This window comes from Corvus moneduloides, chromosome 9 (assembly GCF_009650955.1).
Source record: "Corvus moneduloides isolate bCorMon1 chromosome 9, bCorMon1.pri, whole genome shotgun sequence".
Taxonomy (NCBI): Eukaryota; Metazoa; Chordata; class Aves; order Passeriformes; family Corvidae; genus Corvus; species Corvus moneduloides.
Window position 1 is genome coordinate 3,971,257 of NC_045484.1, and position 20,440 is coordinate 3,991,696.

Here is a 20,440-nt window from a genome sequence, read left to right on the forward strand (position 1 = left end):
GCAATTTCCATTTGGTATATTAAAGGGTTCCAGTTATATCAATGTGTACTCATTGAAAAAAAGCTTTATTGGAAGTATTACAGTTTTTTTAGTGCAATAGAGTTAAACCATGACAAGAAATAGTTGTTCGCAACTTCTGTATTAAGAAAAAGCCTTAGATGGATTTTATTCTGTTTTGCATTATTTTAACATTGTAGATGACTCAATATTAGCATTGAAATATAGGTCAGCTGGTATTTTAAGGGGAAAAAAATAAGGAGGTGGGACTAGGATAGATTTTCTTCCATGTGTCACCATTTTTTTTAATAACAAAAAGGCAGAGACTAACTGATTTCAGGTGTAGTAGGAATCCTCTGCTCATTGGTTTGGCTCAGGATCACAAGTCACCCCCAGCCTTTTGCATGACCCAGGTGACATGTACATGTGTCACCAGGCTTAGGGGAGAGAGAGGAGCTTGAACTGTGTCAGAAAGGAGCCACTCCACTGCCCTGACAATTCCTTAGGGAAGGATGAAGTATCATATGTTTACACTAATGCACTTGTTTTCTTTCCCTGCACAGGTGTAACTCATGCCATGGGAGGCAGAGGAGGCCTGAACAGAGGAAACATTAGTTAAATTAATTGTAAAGTACTTCCAGCTGTGTATACAAAGTGCCAGTTTGCCTGTGGTTGCTTAGTGTAATGAAGTCAGAGCTTGAAGCAGCATTTCATACTTAGAGCTGTGTGCACACATTTCAATGTCTTTTATTAATAAAATTAGAAAAAACGTTGACATTCAAATGGCATCTTTTTTTAAACTCCTCTGCTGTGCATCACTTGCTGGGACAGTTGTACCAGTCTTTGGATACAGTCTTTCCTGTGAGAGCAGTAACAGGTCGTGCCATTCTTTTGCCAATATCCAAACTGTAGTACCGATCTGAAAGGAAGAGAGGTCAGGATTAAATTCCAGAAACTACATTTAATACATGGGAAGAATCCAGAAATTCAAGCCTGCATTTTAATGTCATTTAGGCCTGAACAACAGATTTTCCATTCCGTATAGGGAGCTGAGAGGCTCCAATAGTAAGTTTCTGTCCTTAGCTTTATTTTTCACATGTCCTGGGTTGCATTAAGTTTTATAGCACTGCTAATAATTAAATCTGTCCCAGGAGCAGTGTTCTTGTATTGCTAGAACACAAAAACAGTCTTAAGAATTTGGAAATCAAACAATCTAAATCCACAGCAATCTTGCACTCACTACAGAAGTGGGAAGTCCATGGTCTCTGAGTGTAAATGGGCCTGTGAGGCCGATTCCTCCAACATGAGGAATTGGATCTTACTGACAGGGACTTTAATATCCTGTATTTGGGTATGGCTTGTTCTTAGAGCTTTTTTTTTTCAGAAAAATCTGAGGAACGCTTATATGGGATCCTGGCTGGGGGAATGAGTCTACCTAATCTGGGATCATAAAAATAATTTTTTTTATCTAAGTCAAGTGGTTCATGTCCCTCCTTTTTGTGTTTTGTCAGAAACATAGTTCCATAGAAGCCAGTGAAAAACTATTGCTATGTAGTGATCCAAGGACTTCAGTCTATCATTAACATAATTGTTCACTTAAGTCACTTCACAAGGCTGAACTCCCTGGCAATCCATTCCCCAACTGGCTGCTTTGAACCTCCGTATTTCGGGGCTGCACATTGTCCTGTAACTACTGACTTTTAACAGAAACATCTCTTGATTGTGGGCAACATTTTAATTCTCAGGACTTTTTGTAGCGCTGAAAGTAGTACCACAAGCGATAACAGGAGCTTTTTTCTTCCCCACCCGTGTCTTTTGAGATCCAGTGATGTGCTTTAGCTTTACTTACTGTAAGAGAAGGCGTAGTAATCGTAACCATCGGGCTTGCTCTGGTTGGGCACAGAGAGAGTTGAGTGGACAACTTTGGGGAGCCCTCTCCAGTACGTTGTCATTTGGATTTCCTTGCGCAGAATGCCTGCAAGCAAAAGGAACCCTCCGTGAGGAGCTGTGGCACTGCTGCAGCTGTCATGGGACTGTGTCACCTACAGCCATTAAAACCTTTAAAAGTACTGTATTTAAAGAAACCAAACAATGTTGTGTCAGAACCTACAGAGGTGAAAGCAGCTGTCCAGGAGAACCTTAGTGACCACATTACCAGAGGGGTGGGGGTGGATCCTGACAGTGCGGATGACAGTTGGCATGCGCACGGCGCGCTGGAAGCGCCGCCTGATGACAACTCTGGGGACAAAGGCTGGGTATCTGATGGTGACCTGCGCCCTTCTTTGACACTTCTTGGCTGGTTCTTGTCTGTACACATACTGCTGGATGTTCCCATCTAAAACACATGTTTGGTTAGTTAGCTTAAAGAAAATAAATCAATAAACCCCCCCCAAAAACACCCAACCACCAGCTTGATCAGGTATGAAAATGTCACTATATTCATATCACACACTGGAAATCAGTAACAAATAACATTCTTGTAAGATAAGGAAATTACTTTAAAATAGAAATCAGAAATAGAGAAGGAAATTTCCATACATAGTTACGAACCAGCAAGATTAAAGCCTTCCCTTCCCTAATTGAGACTGAAATAGCTTTACCACCAGATAAAACTTATTTCAATGTTTAGCCACTAGAGTGCTGGATTCCTGGATTCTCACCCATACAGACCTGGTTTAAAATGCACTGAAAGACTTCCAAGTACTAACACAAATTTTTTTAAGCTTCAGGCTATTTTTGAGCACCTGGAGCACTGACATCACTTATGTTTCTCAGTTTGAAAGAAATAGGTCTTTGGGTCAAGAGAAACAGTTTTAGTCCTGACCAAGGCAATTCAAGCACCTTTTGATGTTCCCTGAACTTCAGGAATACGAGACATACCTCTTTTGATAAAATAAACAGATTCTGGTCTGTTGTTGTATCTTGCCACAGGGAGGGTTGCTACTATTCTCCCACTTAACCCTGCAAATCCAGTTGCGAGAGGTTTGGGATAGCCTTTATCCATAACACCATTAGTGAAGCGCCAGTACAGGGGACCCTGAGCAGTTAAGGGAAAAAAAAAAAAGAGCTTTAGAGGAAGCTAACTCTTGGTTATTGAACTGCAACACAAACATGAAGAATAATCCATAAATAAACACTAGCACTTTGATAGCTACATTGAAAATCTGACTGGAATCACTCCTACGTCCATAAAACTACTACAACTTCATAAAATACCATCTTTGACAACCTTTGAGTTGGGCTAGAGTATCTTAGAAGCTAATTTTTAAGAGGGGTTACTGAACAAAGGGGTTTGCTTTCTAATCTCTTAAATTTGCATAGATATAACAAGCAGTTTGAATTCCAGGATTGAATGATTTATTGGGGAATTACTATGTAACAGCTTTAATGAGGCATGGGCACTTCATTATAATTTTTATTGCAGGTTGGGAAGCATACTGGGAACAAGTTTAGGCAATTTTTTCCCTGATAGCCAATCTAAGCCTCCCCTGGCCCAGCCTGAGGCCGTTCCCTCTCCTCCTGTCCCTGTTCCCTGGGAGCAGAGCCCGACCCCCCCGGCTGCCCCCTCCTGTCAGGGACTTGTGCAGAGCCACAAGGTCCCCCTGAGCCTCCTTTTCTCCAGGCTGAGCCTCCCCAGCTGCTCATCAGCCTCGCCCCATCCCGCCGGCCGAGACCGCTCCCACCTTGATGAAGAAGGTTTTCCCATCGCAGTTGCACCTGGAGAAGACGGAGTCGATGGGTGAGGGGATGCCCCAGCCGTCGCTGATCCGGCGGGGGTTGGTGGTCGGCGGGGCCCGGCCGTTCAGCAGCCAGTAATAGTGACCTGCGGGGAAAAGGCGTGAGGGGCGCCGGGGACAGCACGTCCTGCCCCGGGGATAGCGACGGGACAGCGCCGTCGTGCCTCGGGGACGCGGCTGAGCCGAGCCCGTGAGAGATCTGGCGGGGCGGGCTCTGGGCTCGGGAGAGTTTCGTGAGGGGTGAGGGCACCGAGGCGAGTGAGGGAGGAAAAAGGAGGAAGAGCAATGGGGCAGGTGAGGGAGAAGGAGGAGGTGAGGAGGGGAGCAAGGGTGGGTGAGAAAGAAGGAGAAAGTAAGAGAGGGGGGCAGAGCAGGTGAGGGAGGAGAAGGAGGCCAGGGCAGGTGAGGGTGAAGGACTGGGTCCGGGAAAGGTGAGGGAGGAGGAGGGGGAGGCAGCGGTGGCGGTCAGGTCAGGGTGAAGGACTGGGTCCGAGAAAGGCGAGGGAGGAAGAGGAGGCGGCCAGGGCAGGTGAGGGTGAAGGACTGGGTCCGGGAAAGGTGAGGGAGGAGGGCAGGGGCCACGGCCGGAGCCAGAGCCGGGGAAGGTGGAGGATGTTTGTAACAGTCTCACCTCGGAAGACGGCCAGGGTGCCATTGGGCAGAGCGACCATGCCGTCCGCTGGCTTCCCGCTGCACAGGTCCTTCTCGTCTTTCCTCTCTGCAAAACATAGCCAGGTGGGTTTGTTCAATGTTCCACAAGAACGACCTTAGCTTTCCCCCTCGCCCCTGCCGGTGGGCCAGGGATTAATCCCTTGCCGGGGACGCGTTCTCGGGAAGTTCGGCTCTGGTGCTGTGGCCCCAGCAGTGCCGAGTGACCAGGTGTGGGTGTATTTGCTTATTGCCACCTAGGCACCTGTAATTGAGGAAAACACCTACAAACACCTCGTGTGCTACATCCCTCATAGACTTACTCCATGCTCTAGGATTTTATTTTTCCTTTAAGCTGTTTTAGTGGCTTCTCTTCCCTCTCATTATTTCTTAAAAAAAAAAAAGCACTTACACTTTCTTTCAGTTAAATGTATATATGCAGTTAAATATAAAGGAAGGATTAATCTCTTTTACACTGAAATTCAAGTATTTTGCATCTAAACCACTAAGTTATCCCCCCAAAATATCTTTCAGTATACAATTGAAAAATTGCCCAAGAACCTGCAGGCTATATCTGATTAAAATAAATAGAGGGCATGAAAAATGCTGTGGCAAAAATCACAAACAAGAGACTTCTTGTCTCTCTTATATGACATTTTCAGTAGGTGGCTACAAAACACCAGGTTGGATACCATGAGTGAGGGTGGATATGCAGCCTGACTTCTAGCAATTTTTTCATGGAATTTAGAAATTTGTCATCTTCTTCCCTTGACTTTTTGTCTGTTTGCATCTTCTACAGTACTTACAGCAAATAATTTTCAGTAGGACCAATTACTGAAACTAATTAATTTAGATCATGTTCTAAACTACCTGGAGGATTTAACTAACCCCACAGCTGAGAACTGAGGTTTCAGTGTTAAGGACACTGGCAGCTGTGGTGCTGTGGTTGTGGCTGCCCATGGGATACTGCCGTGTTCCCACGAGTTATTGGTGCTTTTGTACCTGCTGGAATGCACTTACCTTGTGTTTCTCCAGGGAACATTGGCAGGTCCCCAACCTGTATTAAAGGCTTGTTTATCTCGGGCTCTTCTTTTGCTGGCAGAGTTTCGGGTTCGGTTGGGTGAGGCTCTTCTCTGGCCTCAGTGACCTCCTGGAAATGTATTGTTGGCTTGGATGTCCCATTAGACAAAAGATACATTTCTTCTATCGTGTCCTTTTTATCCCTTGTTGTGGTTTCTTTGGTAACTGTAGTTACCTCTTCTTTGTCAATACTAGGGGCCTTTTCAGTGACATCTTCCATTTCTTTTTCAGGTGTAGTGCCCATTTCTTTGATGGTTGTTACCTCTTTTTTACCAGCTGTTGTCATCTCCACAATAACACAAGCAGCACCTGGGCTATCTTTGTCTGCTGCTGGCCCAGCCTGCTCAGTTTCTGTAGTTGCCTCTTTTTCATTTAGTGTTACAGCCTCACTGGGTTGAGGAGTTGAATCTTCTTTGATGGTTGTTACCAGCACAGTGGGATTGGGCAAGGGAGCTGTGGCTGCTGTTGTTGAAGTCTTGGTGTCTGTAGAAGTTGTTTCTGATTCAGCTGCTGCAGTGGCAGGTTGCTTGGCCATAGGAGTTGTGTTTGGAATGTCATCCATACCTTTAGGAGAGTCACCTGGTTTAGCTGTTGTCATCATAGCTGTGAAAATGTCTTTAAGCAGAGTAGTTCTGTCTTTCTTGGGTGTTGTTGTCTCCTTGTTCTCAGTTGTGGTATCTGAAAGCATCGTGCCTACCCCAGCTGTGGGGGAGTAGTTACCAGCTGTTGTGGCGGCAGCATTGCCAGGAGCAGCTGTGGCTTTACTGGCAGTGCTATCGGCCTCAGGGGCTGCAGGGCTGGTCGGAGAGTCTGCATCTTCGGCTTTAGGGGTCGTAGGAGAGTCTGCCATCGTTGTAGGTTCTTCTGGGGTTGTCTCTTCAGGTTTTGGGGTGGTAGGAGAGTCAGCCAAGGTCGCTGGTTCGTCTCGGGTTGTCACCTCTGGTTTGGGTGTTGTTGGCTCCTCTGGGGTTGTCTCCTCTGGTTTGGGAGTTGTCAGCTCCTCTGGGGTTGTCTCCTCTGGTGTGGGGGTTGTCGGCTCCTCTGGGGTTGTCTCCTCTGGTTTGGGTGTTGTCGGCTCCTCTGGGATTGTCTCCTCAGGTGTGGCTGTTGTCGGCTCCTCTGGGGTTGTCTCCTCTGGTTTGGGAGTTGTCGGCTCCTCTGGGGTTGTCTCTTCTGGTTTGGGAGTTGTTGGCTTTTCTGGGGTTGTCTCTTCCGGTGTGGGTGTTGTGGGCTCCTCTAGGGTTATCTCTTCTGGTTTGGGTGTTGTTGGCTCCTCTGGGGATGTTTCTTCTGGCGTGGGTGTTGTTGGCTCTTCTGGGGTTGTCTCCTCAGGTGTGGGAGTTGTTGGCTCCTCTGGGGTTGTCTCTTCTGGTTTGGGTGTTGTGGGCTCCTCTGGGGTTGTCTCCTCTGGTGTGGGGGTGGTTGGCTCCTCTGCGGTTGTCTCCTCAGGTGTGGGTGCTGTGGGCTCCTCTGGGGTTTTCCCCTCTGGTTTGGGAGTTGTCGGCTCCTCTGGGGTTGTCTCTTCTGGTTTAGGAGTTCTCGGCTCCTCTGGGGTTGTCTCCTCAGGTGTGGGTGTTGTCAGCTCCTCCGGGGTTGTCTCCTCTGGTTTCGGTGTTGTGGGCTCCTCTGGGGTTGTCTCCTCTGGTTTGGGTGTTGTCGGCTCCTCTGGGGTTGTCTCCTCTGGTTTGGGAGTTGTCGGCTCCTCTGGGGTTGTCTCCTCTGGTTTGGGTGTTGTCGGCTCCTCTGGGGTTGTCTCCTCAGGTTTGGGTGTTGTCTCCTCAGGTGTGGGGGTCATTGTTTCCTCTGGGGTTGTCCCCTCAGGTGTGGGGGTGGTCAGCTCTTCTGGGGTTGTCTCTTCTGGTATGGGAGTCGTCGGCTCCTCTGGGGTTGTCTCCTCAGGTGTGGCTGTTGTCGGCTCCTCTGGGGTTGTCTCCTCAGGTTTGGGAGTTGTCGGCTCTTCTGGGGTTGTCTCTTCTGGTGTGGGGGTTGTCGGCTCCTCTGGGGTTGTCTCTTCTGGTGTGGGTGTTGTCGGCTCCTCTGGGGTTGTCCCCTCAGGTGTGGGGGTTGTCGGCTCCTCTGGGGTTGTCTCTTCTGGTGTGGGGGTTGTCGGCTCCTCTGGGGTTGTCTCCTCTGGTTTGGGAGTTGTCGGCTCCTCTGGGGTTGTCTCCTCTGGTTTGGGGGTTGTCGGCTCCTCTGGGGTTGTCTCCTCTGGTTTGGGGGTTGTCGGCTCCTCTGGGGTTGTCTCCTCTGGTTTGGGAGTTGTGGGCTCCTCTGGGGTTGTCTCCTCTGGTTTGGGAGTTGTGGGCTCCTCTGGGGTTGTCTCCTCTGGTTTGGGTGTTGTCGGCTCCTCTGGGGTTGTCTCCTCAGGTGTGGCTGTTGTCAGCTCCTCTGGGGTTGTCTCCTCTGGTTTGGGGGTTGTCGGCTCCTCTGGGGTTGTCTCCTCAGGTTTGGGTGTTGTCTCCTCAGGTGTGGGGGTCATTGTTTCCTCTGGGGTTGTCCCCTCAGGTGTGGGGGTGGTCAGCTCTTCTGGGGTTGTCTCTTCTGGTTTGGGTGTTGTCGGCTCTTCTGGGGTTGTCTCCTCTGGTGTGGGGGTTGTCGGCTCCTCTGGGGTTGTCTCCTCTGGTTTGGGAGTTGTCGGCTCCTCTGGGGTTGTCTCCTCTGGTTTGGGGGTTGTCGGCTCCTCTGGGGTTGTCTCCTCAGGTGTGGGGGTTGTGGGCTCCTCTGCAGTTGTTTCTTCCGGTGTGGGTGTTGTGGGCTCCTCTGGGGTTGTCTCCTCTGGTTTGGGTGTTGTCGGCTCCTCTGGGGTTGTCTCTTCTGGTTTGGGAGTTGTCGGCTCTTCTGGGGTTGTCTCTTCTGGTGTGGGGGTTGTCGGCTCCTCTGGGGTTGTCTCTTCTGGTGTGGGTGTTGTCGGCTCCTCTGGGGTTGTCCCCTCAGGTGTGGGGGTTGTCGGCTCCTCTGGGGTTGTCTCTTCTGGTGTGGGGGTTGTCGGCTCCTCTGGGGTTGTCTCCTCTGGTTTGGGAGTTGTCGGCTCCTCTGGGGTTGTCTCCTCTGGTTTGGGGGTTGTCGGCTCCTCTGGGGTTGTCTCTTCCGGTGTGGGGGTTGTCGGCTCCTCTGGGGTTGTCTCCTCTGGTTTGGGAGTTGTGGGCTCCTCTGGGGTTGTCTCCTCTGGTTTGGGTGTTGTCGGCTCCTCTGGGGTTGTCTCCTCAGGTGTGGCTGTTGTCAGCTCCTCTGGGGTTGTCTCCTCTGGTTTGGGGGTTGTCGGCTCCTCTGGGGTTGTCTCCTCAAGTTTGGGTGTTGTCTCCTCAGGTGTGGGGGTCATTGTTTCCTCTGGGGTTGTCCCCTCAGGTGTGGGGGTGGTCAGCTCTTCTGGGGTTGTCTCTTCTGGTTTGGGTGTTGTCGGCTCTTCTGGGGTTGTCTCCTCTGGTGTGGGGGTTGTCGGCTCCTCTGGGGTTGTCTCCTCAGGTGTGGGTGTTGTGGGCTCCTCTGGGGTTGTCTCCTCAGGTGTGGCTGTTGTTGGCTCCTCTGGGGTTGTCTCCTCTGGTTTGGGTGTTGTCGGCTCCTCTGGGGTTGTCTCTTCTGGTTTGGGAGTTGTCGGCTCTTCTGGGGTTGTCTCCTCAGGTGCGGGTGTTTTCGGGTCCTCTGGGGTTGTTTCTTCCGGTGTGGGTGTTGTCGGCTCCTCTGGGGTTGTCTCCTCAGGTGTGGCTGTTGTGGGCTCCTCTGGGGTTGTTTCTTCCGGTGTGGGTGTTGTGGGCTCCTCTGGGGTTGTCTCCTCAGGTTTGGGTGTTGTTGGCTCCTCTGGGGTTGTCTCCTCAGGTGTGGGTGCTGTGGGCTCCTCTGGGGTTGTTTCTTCTGGTGTGTTGGTGGTGGGCTCCTCTGGGGTTGTTTCTTCTGGTGTGGGTGTTGTCAGCTCCTCTGGGGTTGTTTCTTCTGGTGTGTTGGTGGTGGGCTCCTCTGGGGTTGTTTCCTCCGATGTGCGGCTGGTGGGTGGTTCCGTCTCGGTTGCTGGTGCCTCAGTGGCATCAGGGGTTGGGTCTTGCGTTGGGGGGATGTCGGTGGGATCCACTTCAGTTACTGGTTCCTCTGTGGCATCAGGGGTCACATCTTCTGCTGCATCTGTGGTGGGAGCGTCGTCTTCGGTCGCTGGCTCCTCTGTGGCCTCAGGGGTTGTATCCTCTACCTTTGGGGTTGTGGGAGTGTCTTCCTTGGTAGGTGGTTCCTCTGTGGCTCCAAGGGTTGTCTGTGCAGGTTCTGTAGTTGGAGCAGGAGTGGTCACTTGGATTTCAGAGTCTACAAAACAAATACAAATTTGGTTCAGCCATTGGAACTGCCATGCAGGTAGCTATTGCCTATAAATGTATTATACCCGTTAGCTATAGGTACTTCTTTTGGAATAGCAATGCCTTTTTTTGATGGGCCAAACTAACCTGGACCAGGTGAAATGGGAGTTCTTTTTGTCTGCATGGGGCTTTGCAGCAGCTCAGCACAGTCTTAGGTGATCCCTTTTGGCCAACCTGGCGCTGCCCCAGGTGCAGGGCTTAGTTTGGTGTTTGTAGGTGAGGCTGCCTGGGGTTCCCTGCCTTTTTCATGGAAGGGAATCCACACTATAAAATAGTCCTTCTAACAAAACACTTCCCTTCTCTGTCTCTATTTTGATTTATTCCACTGCCCTGCATCATAACTTAGCCTACACCAACAACCTGGAATTGGAGGAGGGAGGTAGGCAAACAGGAGGAAAATAATTCCTGAACACAGAGCCCTGACTGCATCTCCTCCTGTATCTTTATACCTTGGGCTGTTTTCCTCATTGTGATCTATGCATTTAAGGCTCTCTTTACGTGTATTTATAGTTACATTGATTAGAGTGAAATGGTTGATATTCAGCAAAAAGAACAGTAAATGCTTCTGCATTTCGATCTCTCCCTAAGTACTCTCTCGCTGAGATTTTGCAGTTTAGTTCTGCCTTCACAAATGTTCTGTGTTTCTTATGAGCAGAGTATTGCAGAATAGGTTTCACTCCCATCCCATGTGTCTGAAATAACAGAAGCCAGCTGGGATCCTGTTAATGGTTATTTGAATTTCCTTAATTTTCTTTCATTTAACCCACTATATTGTTGGTTTGAACTTTTCTGTAATAGGAAATTGAAACAGCAGAAAATTAGTACTGCAAATCTAAAAAAGAGGGGGAGAGGATTAAAATATTGACTGACTTCTAGTCTCTTTTCATTTGTGTTTCAAGTTCAAACCAACCTCCTGAGTTATCACTTCAAATGTTGGAACGTAATAACAAAGAACACAGGAAAGCAGCATATTTTCCAGTCAGAGCAAATAAATCATGCGTTCTCTGAAGCTGTGTAAGGCCTGGCTTGATTAAAGCTAGAGGAACCTGCTAGGATGTTTTCCTGTGTTGGTGCTGCCAGATCACCACTGTCCCACCCTTCCTGTTCCAGCCATGGACGCTGTCCAAGACTGACAATGGTCTGTACCGTGTTTTGGAGGATATGTGTGAAAAGCCAATAGAGACACAGGAGACATCACCACTCTGTGCTGAGTGAACTCTCCGAAGTCCTGAGGGCTCGGTGAGGTAATCAGTTTATAAACCGAGTGCTTCCAAGCTTGGTAACTGTCTGGTAATGTCTAGGATCAGCTTTCTATTTCCAGAGCAGGGAAATGGTCTTTAATGTTCCTCCAGGTAACACCCATCCTGGTGCATCCATGTACTTGCCTACCTTCCACAGCTTCATCTGGCAGCTCTTCCTCATCTGTGGAAGACCTTTTAGATGTTGATTTGTTTTCTGGAGGAATCTCTGGGGTTGGCTTTGCTGTGTGTGCTGAAAGAGAGAAGGGCTCCCATTAACAGATTATTTTATCTTTATAGGTGCTTGAAGTCAACTGTGTAAGAGTGATTACAAAATTTCATTGACCATCTTCCATTTGAAACGAAGTTTCTTTTTATCTATAGGATTCTTTACACTATTATTTGTGTGAAAAAAAGAGCAAAAATGCCCGTTGGATCCTGAAGTGTTTCATCACAGATGTGAGCAATGCTTTTTCCAGAAGTTTGAGGGGAGGCATTATTAGCTAATGGCAATTTTGAGGTGGGAAAAGAGTTGAATTCTGAGTGGAGCTCAATGTTTTGAAAATTTGTCTTTTTTTTTTTTTTACTACGGATGACTTGGGACTAACTCACTCTAGAGGATATAGGAGAGCTGCCATATTAACCAAGAATTTACTTTTATAATCCCCTTATAGTTTTTCAGATGTGATAATTCTACACAAGTGATTGTTTTGGAGAGACGTTTTAAAAGAAATGGTTTCCTTGAAGGAGACAGGAGCTACAAAGCAGGCATGGACCAAGGAAGCAACCCAGGTGTCAAGCTAACTTCTACTAGGCTGAGTTTTAGGAGAAATAGGAGGTTGTGTTCAAATTTTCCATCTCTGAAGAGTGGATGGGATTTCAGTTGCATCCAGTAAGAGCCAGATAATATTTTGTAATTAATTCTTGGTCAAATTGTACGCTTGGAAATGAGGTACTAGCATAGCCTTGTAGAAGGAACTTGTTAGTTGTGAAGGAAATGTGATGGAGCTCGGGGAACTGGCCAAATTATTTTGATCTAACCAAGGGACCTGGTAACTGCCAAAGGTGTGTGTAATCAGCTTTTTACAAAAGGAATGGGATTTTTGTCTCTAAGGGAGGACCACGCTGTCAAAAGATTTACTGTCACAGCAAGCTGCTGCTTAAAGCAAGGAAGGCTGGGTATTGCACTGTATCCTGAAACCTTTATTGAGGAAGAGAGAGAAATTGTCGTTGAATAAAATCACTCTAGAAGCTTGAATGACTCCTGTGAAAGCCAATTGTTGGGGAGGGAAATGCTTTGGTTATGTCTGTACATATATTCAGGGAATAAGGAGCTTCTGGAGGAGAGGGAAGATAAGAGTGAGCTCTGGATATACATCGTACACTTGGCTTTACTGTACAGAAAAAAATGTTCACAGGATGCTGAAACAGCAGGTTTATTCCAAGAGGTTTAACAGTTTCTCAGTTATTCACACATAGTATAAATAGTAAAATACTGAGTACAGTAGTTTGGGGGATTTCTGCTGGATTTTTTGACAAAAATTGACAGTAAAGATTAGTGAAATACAGAAGGAACTCTTTAAGATTAGGAACAGTTGATTAGTTCTTCATTATATTTTAACTGAAGAAGTGAAATAGATTAACAGTGTTTTGTGAATGTTTGGGAGTGATAAACTCAGCAGAAAGAGGGAAATATTAAGCAGCCTCAGAAGAAGCAAATTCACCTCAATATGCTTCCAAGACACTTAAAATGCTGAATACAGACTCTCTTTCAGTTTCAATTACTGTGCAACTGTGTGGCAAAGCCAAGCCACTATCCCAACACTTGGGGACCACTTGGGGAGGAGAACCAAATGATAATTGTGACTGATGTTGCGTGTTACACTGCAGGCTTTGGGAACCGGCTGCCTTGGAGGTGGGATGCTCCGTGGATGCAGCAACCCGGTGGCAAGTCATATTTGCCAAGTGTGTTGACAGAAATTAATTAGGTCTGTAGGTACCAGAAAGTTTAAGGACATGATGAAATTAAACATATTCTGTTGTTGTTTTCTAGAGTTCATTTGCTGGTGTCCTTAAAGCTACATGAGGGTGGGACTGCACCTCCAGATCTGTGCCTTTGTGCTCAGCTGAAACCCCACCAGGCTCTGCAGAAAAGGACAGAACAAACAGAAGTGACTGCAGGTCAGTTTGATTCTGCCCTGGACTGAACTTGCAGCCTGAAGGTTAAATGTGTGTTTTCTTAAAATTTTTCTTGCTACAGTGTGAACATGTAACATCCAGTTCCTCCCTCTTGCCCCACAGGATGGGTTTCTGTGCTGGGCTGCTCTTCCCACGTTGGATTTGAGATGGGGAGAATCTAGGATGTGCATCTCTAATATGCTGCCAGTGACTGTGGTGACCCCAAGCAAGTGGTCTGGAGGTCCAGGTAGTGCTATCCCAAGGCATGGAGTAGCCATTCCCCACTTTTGGATAGGTGGGGATTTTAAGGGAGTTGAACCTTCCATAAAGTGGAACCTTCCACCTTGTTTTTATAAGATGAACTCAGAGTTTTACTGCAATTCATTTTTTCATCTGCCCAGTGGAAAAGGCCCTGGGGATGCTGATGACAACAGCTGAGTGTGAACCAGGTGTGCCCAGGTGGACCAGAGGCCAATGGCTCCTGGGATGTCCCAGCCCTGCTGTGGCCACAGCCCCAGGGCAGTGACTGTCCCCTGTGCTGGCACAGCTGAGGCCCCTCGAGTGCTGTGTCCAGTTCTGGGCCCTCATGGCCAGAGAGAACTTGAGGGGCTGGAGCATGTCCAGGAAAGGGAACAGGGCTGGGGAAGGGGCTGGAGCACCAGGAGTGGCTGAGGGAGCTGGGAAAGGGGCTCAGCCTGGAGAAAAGGAGGCTCAGGGGGAACCTTCTGGTTCTGCACAACTCCCTGACAGGAGAGGGCAGCCAGGGGGGTCGGGCTCTGCTCCCAGGGAACAAGGGACAGGACAAGAGGAAATGACCCCTAGGAGCACCAGCAGAGGTTTAGATTACCAGGCTGCCCAGGGTAGGGGTGGAGTCCCCATCCCTGGAGGGATTTAAAAGCTGTGTAAACGTGACACTTGGGGACATGTTTTAGTGGTGGCCTTGGCAGTGCTGGGGAAATGGTTGGATACAGTGATCTCAAAAGGTCTTTTCCGAACAAAACTGTTCTGATTCCCCAGCATCTCTCACTGAATTCTATTATTGATGTGCAGAACTTGTCCTTACATGTGGTATTCTGAGCAATGGCTCTGATAGTTAATTAGAGCATGGCTAGTGCCAAAAGGGCCTAATGCAAAATGCAACTTTATCCTCAGAATTCACATCTTGTTGATGGCTTCCAGGATATCTACCTCTATGTGCTCATAAAGCGCTCATGCTTGAGAAATTGGACCATTTGTTTGTGAAATTAGATTTTGTTATTTTTGTTCTGTTTTCTTTTGTCCAGTTGTTACCGAAGCCCACACAGTTTTGTTTATGGTAAAGCAAAGCACCTCAGTTTAAATACATCTTTGAAAAACAGTGATGGAGAAATGTCTTACCCTCTTTGCAATGCTTGGTGTAGTCTGGGCAGCATTTGCCGTATCGCTCACAGTCGGCATCGCAGTCACACTCCCTTCCCCTCTCGAAGGATTCAAAGCAGCGTCCCTCGCAGGAGACGGCTGTGGGAGGCAGAGCAGCACAGTCAGACTTTGGGCCAGCTCATGTGGAACGCTGGGACCTCTCTATAGTGAAGTCATTTGCTCGAGCTGGCACCAGGAGCAGCTCCATAAAATCAGGTGCTTATCCTGGGCTGATCCAGGATTTGTCTGTAATTGTGGGGTTTGGATCAGACAGTGCCGCCAGAAGGGCCCTGTGCCATGGCAGAGCATCGAGACCACTGGATTGACAGGGCAATAAAATGTGACCTCCACGTTCACTGTAGCCAGGTCCCACCGTAGGAGGCTTCCACTTCCCCAACCACAGAGCAGTGATCTCAAGAGCGTTATTTAAATTCTGGGCTGGGTTTGCAGGAAGGTGTTCACCAGGGTATCCCTTTGCAACAAGAAAGATGTGTCTACCAAAGCATTATTGAAAAATAATTGGCCTAATTGGGTCACAACTGAGTCTATCTGGTGTGTCCAGGCAAACACTGCAACCTAATTGTGTGAACGAGTTAACCAAGTTACCCCAAGAGACCAGTTTGGAACTGTTTAATACAGTTCTTAAATTATTAATACTAAAGGAGTATCTACCATGTTTTGACAAGATTAATAACCACATGATTTTAACATTTCATTTTTGGTTAACTTCTGAAAACTTCACTGACCAAACTGCTATTTCATATCAAATAATGACCACATTTTGTTAGAAAGAATGTGCACAGCTATTACAGACTTCAGGAAAAGCACTTCCTCTACCTAAGTCTCTACTGAAGTTGTTGTCTCTGTGGCACACAAGGCATGAAGTTGTTTTACAGTAAAATCACTATCTAGTAAAATTAGGATTACTGTATAGGCAGATTCTGAACATCTTTGGATTAGTGTAGTTGTGGAATCAGTCTGTTGATGCCAGTGGATCTATCCCACGTGCACAGGTGAGAACTATTTTTATTATCTTAGGGAAATTTTTATTCATAAATAATGTCTGGCATTTCTGTCATTTAGTCAGCATTGATCCCACACTAACTAGACAACAGTCCTTAGCCAGACTGCCTGCATCCTTTCAGGATGGCACCTACTGTGCTTGCCTGGACTCACTGATTTAGAGTAGAACAGAGAAGACTTCCTCCACCCTTAAATTTTTGATTAAGTGTTGTGTAGATGCCTTTAGAATGCCTTTAGAATCTGACCCACAATGAATAAATAGCCTACATAATTAAAATGCCTCAGTCTGCACCTTCAGCTGTGAGGAATGCTGATGTATCCCCACAAAGCAAAATGAGAATGGGGAAGACTGAAGGGCAAAATGTCCCCAGTGTGTGTCAGGGCAGCAGAACTGGAGTTTTAGGAAGTGCTAGGTCTGCATTTTGAACAGCGCTCAGTGGTGTTGCTGGATCTGAGAAGTATTTGTTACCCCTGTAATCCTACTGGAACCACAATGTAGTGTGACAAACTGCAGTTATCCAAATCACTGACATTTCTGACATTGGTGATTCCTAATAAAATGTTTTTAATGCTCACTAAATCACTTTGAAAAACCTGTGTTTATTTACATTGTACAGTTTTGCCTATAAATAAAACATAAAGTCATACTCCTCCAACCATCTTTTCCAGCAGACTCTGGATGTGATTCTGATTCAGAGTCAATTTCTGTCCATGGAAGGACACCCTGGCTTTGGATTAGACCCCACAGCATCCACACTTCTTAAATTTGAGTTGAAATATGTCAGAATTTCTTTCTGCAAAACTCTGAATTGGCTTTTACCACTTTTTTTCTTTGTATAAGAGACAGACACATACAGTACAAATGCACCAAGTAGTAGAAAACAAACAGTAAACTGTTTTTGCCCATCTTGCCTCATTCTGCTTTTGTAAAAAGCAAAATTCTTTGTCTGGCAATAACCTGTGGATTGCAAGAGGTTATCCTGAGTTTTTGAGGGGGACAATAATACATGTATGAGAGGGAATAAAGACAAGCGAACCAACCGACATTTAAGCGTTCAGAGAGGAGATACTGGTGTGGGAGGGAGCTGGGAGGGGAATTTTGAGGAGAGGAACTGGCTGTGTTTGGGAACTTACCCACTGTGCAGACTTTCCTGAAGTCAGGGCAGCACTCCATGTAGTGATGACAGTTAAAATCACACTGGCAGTCATGCTCTCTAGAGTACCCTGCCCCACATCTCCCTGTACAGCTCGATACATCTAAAATCACACAACACTGGTGTAAGTGTTGCCAAATCACAATGGTCCTTAAGGAAATGCTGAATGGAAAAGTAGTAAAGCTTCTCTTTTTTTCCCTAAAGAATGTAGTTTCTTCACTCAATACTGCAGAAGCTGAGGGCCTGGTGTGACCCCTCCTAAAGGCGAGGGGAGCAGAGGTTTGCTCTGAGCCAGCCTGAGGACCAGCAGCAGCACATGTTCAGATTAGAGGGGTCTTCCACTGAGCTAACTTACCCCATTTCTTCTGAAAACTAAGGAATCCTTGAGGATTGGTTCCATAGTATGACCACAGGCATCCAAACTAGCCCCTTAGGCAGTATATCAGCTTTGCTGACTTACTCTCCAGTTTGATTCACCCTCTGCATGGTTATAGGTATGCTTCTGCACACCCATACCTGACAGACCCCTTAGGTGTCTGATTTTTACTGTTGGTAATGCTGTTCCTAATAACCCATCTAATCAGGTTAGCTTGCAAACTGGAGAGAACTGTCGTAACAAATACAGCTCCCTGAAGCCATTTTTGTTGGAAGTTTCAAAATTTGCCTACTCCCTACACTATATTTTTTCCCCTGATGTTAGGGAAGAATTTGGTATCAGCTCTAAGGTTAAGAACAGTTGGGATCTAGCCTTGCAACTCCTATAAAATACAGTTTGTTAATTAGAAAATTACTTACTAGCAGGATAACAGCAAAGCTCATCCCACGATGGCTTTACTCCCAGACTGCTGGGAAATGTTGGAGGATAAGAAATGGTGCAGATAACAGGTGGTAAAGCAAGATAGCAGGAGGTGTCTTGCTTTAACCTGTGAGCATTCCAGCTTGGCAGTGCCTTGCTACCTTCTGCTGCCAGATCAGATATTCACCCTGCAACCCTCCCCTTCCTCTGTGAAATCTCTGCTAACAAAACCAGCTAACAGCTTCTTCTGGAAATGAAACATGCAGGACCACAAGTGAAGCGTCCCTAAATACAAACAAAGAAGCTGAACAATCAGCAAGCTCAAACAGATAATCAGCTGAAACACTGAGGAACAACAAGGAAATAACATGCAACACAACACCAAAGACAATTTCTAACAGCACACACGCCACGTGTGTGTGTGAAGGAAGACCATGGGATAACAAATACTACATCTATTACATATACTGTGATTTTCAGCAAGTACTTGTAGTGCTTGTTACCACTTTGCTACAAATAGAAAAGTGGAAGTAAGGGATAACTGGAGACATTAATGGACTTGAGTTACTGGGCTATTAACACAGTAGCTGAAAAGACAAGATGGACATCTTCCTTTATGGATATATGCCCAATATATTGAACCCTTCTTCCTTTATGGAAAAAAAATAAGTCCAATAGTTATATAGTTAATAGTCCAATAATTACGCCTCTTCATTCATTTGTTTCTTCTAAGTTTATGACCTGTAAGTTATGGAGTTACTTGTAAGGAAAATGCCTGAATGGCCCTGGTTGCTGTTGGCAAAAGTCTTGATTTTTGCTGAAACTGGTGGGAAGGCATCAGTTATCAAAGGGTCAGTGCAAGGTCACATCTGGCATGGGGTGTGTCCTGAGGAGCTGCTCGGATACACGACATTGTGCCTTCTGTTATCAAGTAGTAATAAATCATTTTCCACCAGCAAGTAATACCCAGTGTTATCCCCCTGAAAATTTGGGAGCTAACTGCAATAGCACAGGATTTGCCAGGTGGCATGTTCTGCTTCACCATAACAGTGCTATTTTAGTTAGGAATCAATTACAGAGCTTGGAGAGTAAATAAAATTTGTATCATTAGACAAATAATTCTCCAAATTTGCCTCAGTGGTGTAATAATGGTGCATTTAATGGCAAAGCACTTAGTGAGGTAGAGACATTCCTATCCCTGAGCTTACTGAAATATTTCTAACCAACCTTTGTGGATATTGTCATGTTAGATTCTTCCTAAATTCAACTGCAAATCACTCGGGCTAAATACGTCAGTATGAGGGCAAGAGGCTCTGTAGACAATGTCTACAGAAAAAGTAGTAGGTTCATATACATTTTGCATTACATTTATATTTTTATGTTATTCCTCAAAAAAAGAGGACCATGCTACACCAAAATTTATTTATGAAAATATTCAGTGATTATAAGACTGAATCATATTTCCTGTCTGAATAAAGTTCTAGAACTTAGTGTTTTTATGAAGATGCATTTGAAACATTCTTAATGTGTGTCAGACACACACTCCTAGACACCCTCCATAGGCTTTGTGTGTTACAGTACCTTGAGAAGACACTTCTGGAATCAAGGACAGTGAAAGGACCACCAGGGATAAGCCAAGTATGTTCCATATGATCATAACTTTCAGGTACGACATCATTCCTAAAAAGAAATAATCTCACATCACTATCTGCAATTCAATTAATTCATAATTTTAAAAAAAGCAGTGCATATCTTTATATATAAGACTAGTTTGATAAAAATATGAAACAAATAATAAAACTGTTCAAGGACAAATTGCTAATTTAGAATTACTCCATAAATCCCCTCTTGATTATTAGTCAATTAGCTGTTGAATTTTGTAGTAAGACTATAGAAATTCCTTATTAACAAGTAATAGAAATAATTTTTTGCAGAATTCTATTACATGAGGACTATAGTCAGTCGTCTTCTAACATGGGTACACTTCAGCACAACTGTGTTTAAAGTTATAATAAAAAATAAATTAAAATCTATAATAAAACCAAATACTGACAGAATATTAGTTATTCAGCAACATAATTTTATAAATCATAACCTAGCATTGAAATATGTCAAATGGAAATGTAGGCTAAAAGTAAATCTTCTTTCAAAAGGAAAACTTTGGGTTTTCTGTCCTCGTTCCTTGTTTTCCTTTTGAAGAAGAGCTCTGGGTAGAGACAGGTGCAGCACTTACCTAGAAGAGACTGTGCCTGCTTCCAGGGCTGTTCCAGAATCCTTATATATTGCTTCAGAACTGTGCTGGGGTCAAGTAATTAGGCAGCTTGTTAAAAACATCACCAATGACAGCTCATGACAGCAAACTTTCCACAGGGCTTGGAAGAGGGCCCGGATGACTAGACTAACACAACATCTGGAAAATACTCCCATTAAGAGAAACGTTTACAGAAAAACTAAATACGGACTTACTAGTCAAAACACATTTTGATTGCTGAGAGAAATGAACAAATTGTCCTCAATGCAGCTGGAAGGCATTAGAGAGTATTGCAGAGCAATAAAAAATCATCATAGGCAAATGCTGAGTGTATTTTCCTTCCTGTCAAATGGAGCTTAGGTGACAGTAGCCTGAAATTATGCAGTTTTATCTGCTACTGATGGTGTATCTTCTCCAAAAAGTAGTGAGAGCTAATTCATACAGACATAAGTAATTCACCAGTTGCACTGAATATTTTGTACTTTTCCCTGAACTGGATGGAAATGCTGCCAAGGCATTGGCCAGAAATCAAAGAATTGAGTCAAATCTCAAAGTTATTGAACATATGATATGTAAGACATTCAAAATGAATGAAAGAGTCCG

General features: G+C 45.7%; 2 protein-coding genes across 10 annotated transcripts in view; one reads left to right on the top strand and one right to left on the bottom strand.

Annotated features, from left to right (window-relative positions):
- TPR (translocated promoter region, nuclear basket protein) overlaps nucleotides 1–772 on the top strand; it is a 35,537-nt gene extending 34,765 nt beyond the window's left edge. For all 6 annotated transcript variants that reach the window (XM_032118821.1, XM_032118824.1, XM_032118825.1 and 3 more), the window contains exon 51: nucleotides 561–772. In XM_032118821.1, coding sequence (XP_031974712.1) covers nucleotides 561–616 — 56 coding nt within the window. In that variant the 3' untranslated portion in view covers nucleotides 617–772. The remainder of the gene's footprint in view (nucleotides 1–560) is intronic.
- PRG4 (proteoglycan 4) lies at nucleotides 47–20,222 on the bottom strand. 4 transcript variants are annotated; one of them, XM_032118831.1, is made up of 13 exons: nucleotides 19,820–20,222; nucleotides 19,168–19,266; nucleotides 16,771–16,893; nucleotides 14,593–14,712; nucleotides 11,189–11,290; nucleotides 7,396–9,749; nucleotides 5,403–7,218; nucleotides 4,366–4,452; nucleotides 3,681–3,820; nucleotides 2,878–3,034; nucleotides 2,153–2,332; nucleotides 1,847–1,972; nucleotides 47–916 (listed from the first exon to the last, which is right to left on the bottom strand). In XM_032118831.1, exons 2-13 carry the CDS (start codon nucleotides 19,262–19,264, stop codon nucleotides 813–815), a joined length of 5,406 nt encoding a protein of 1,801 aa, XP_031974722.1. In that variant the 5' UTR covers nucleotides 19,265–19,266; nucleotides 19,820–20,222; the 3' UTR covers nucleotides 47–812. The 4 variants fall into 4 exon arrangements, with proteins under 4 accessions (XP_031974722.1, XP_031974721.1, XP_031974718.1 ...); XM_032118830.1 differs by having other exon boundaries at nucleotides 7,357–9,749; nucleotides 19,820–20,218; XM_032118827.1 differs by having other exon boundaries at nucleotides 5,403–9,749; nucleotides 19,820–20,218.
- Nucleotides 20,223–20,440: the final 218 nt, after the last annotated feature.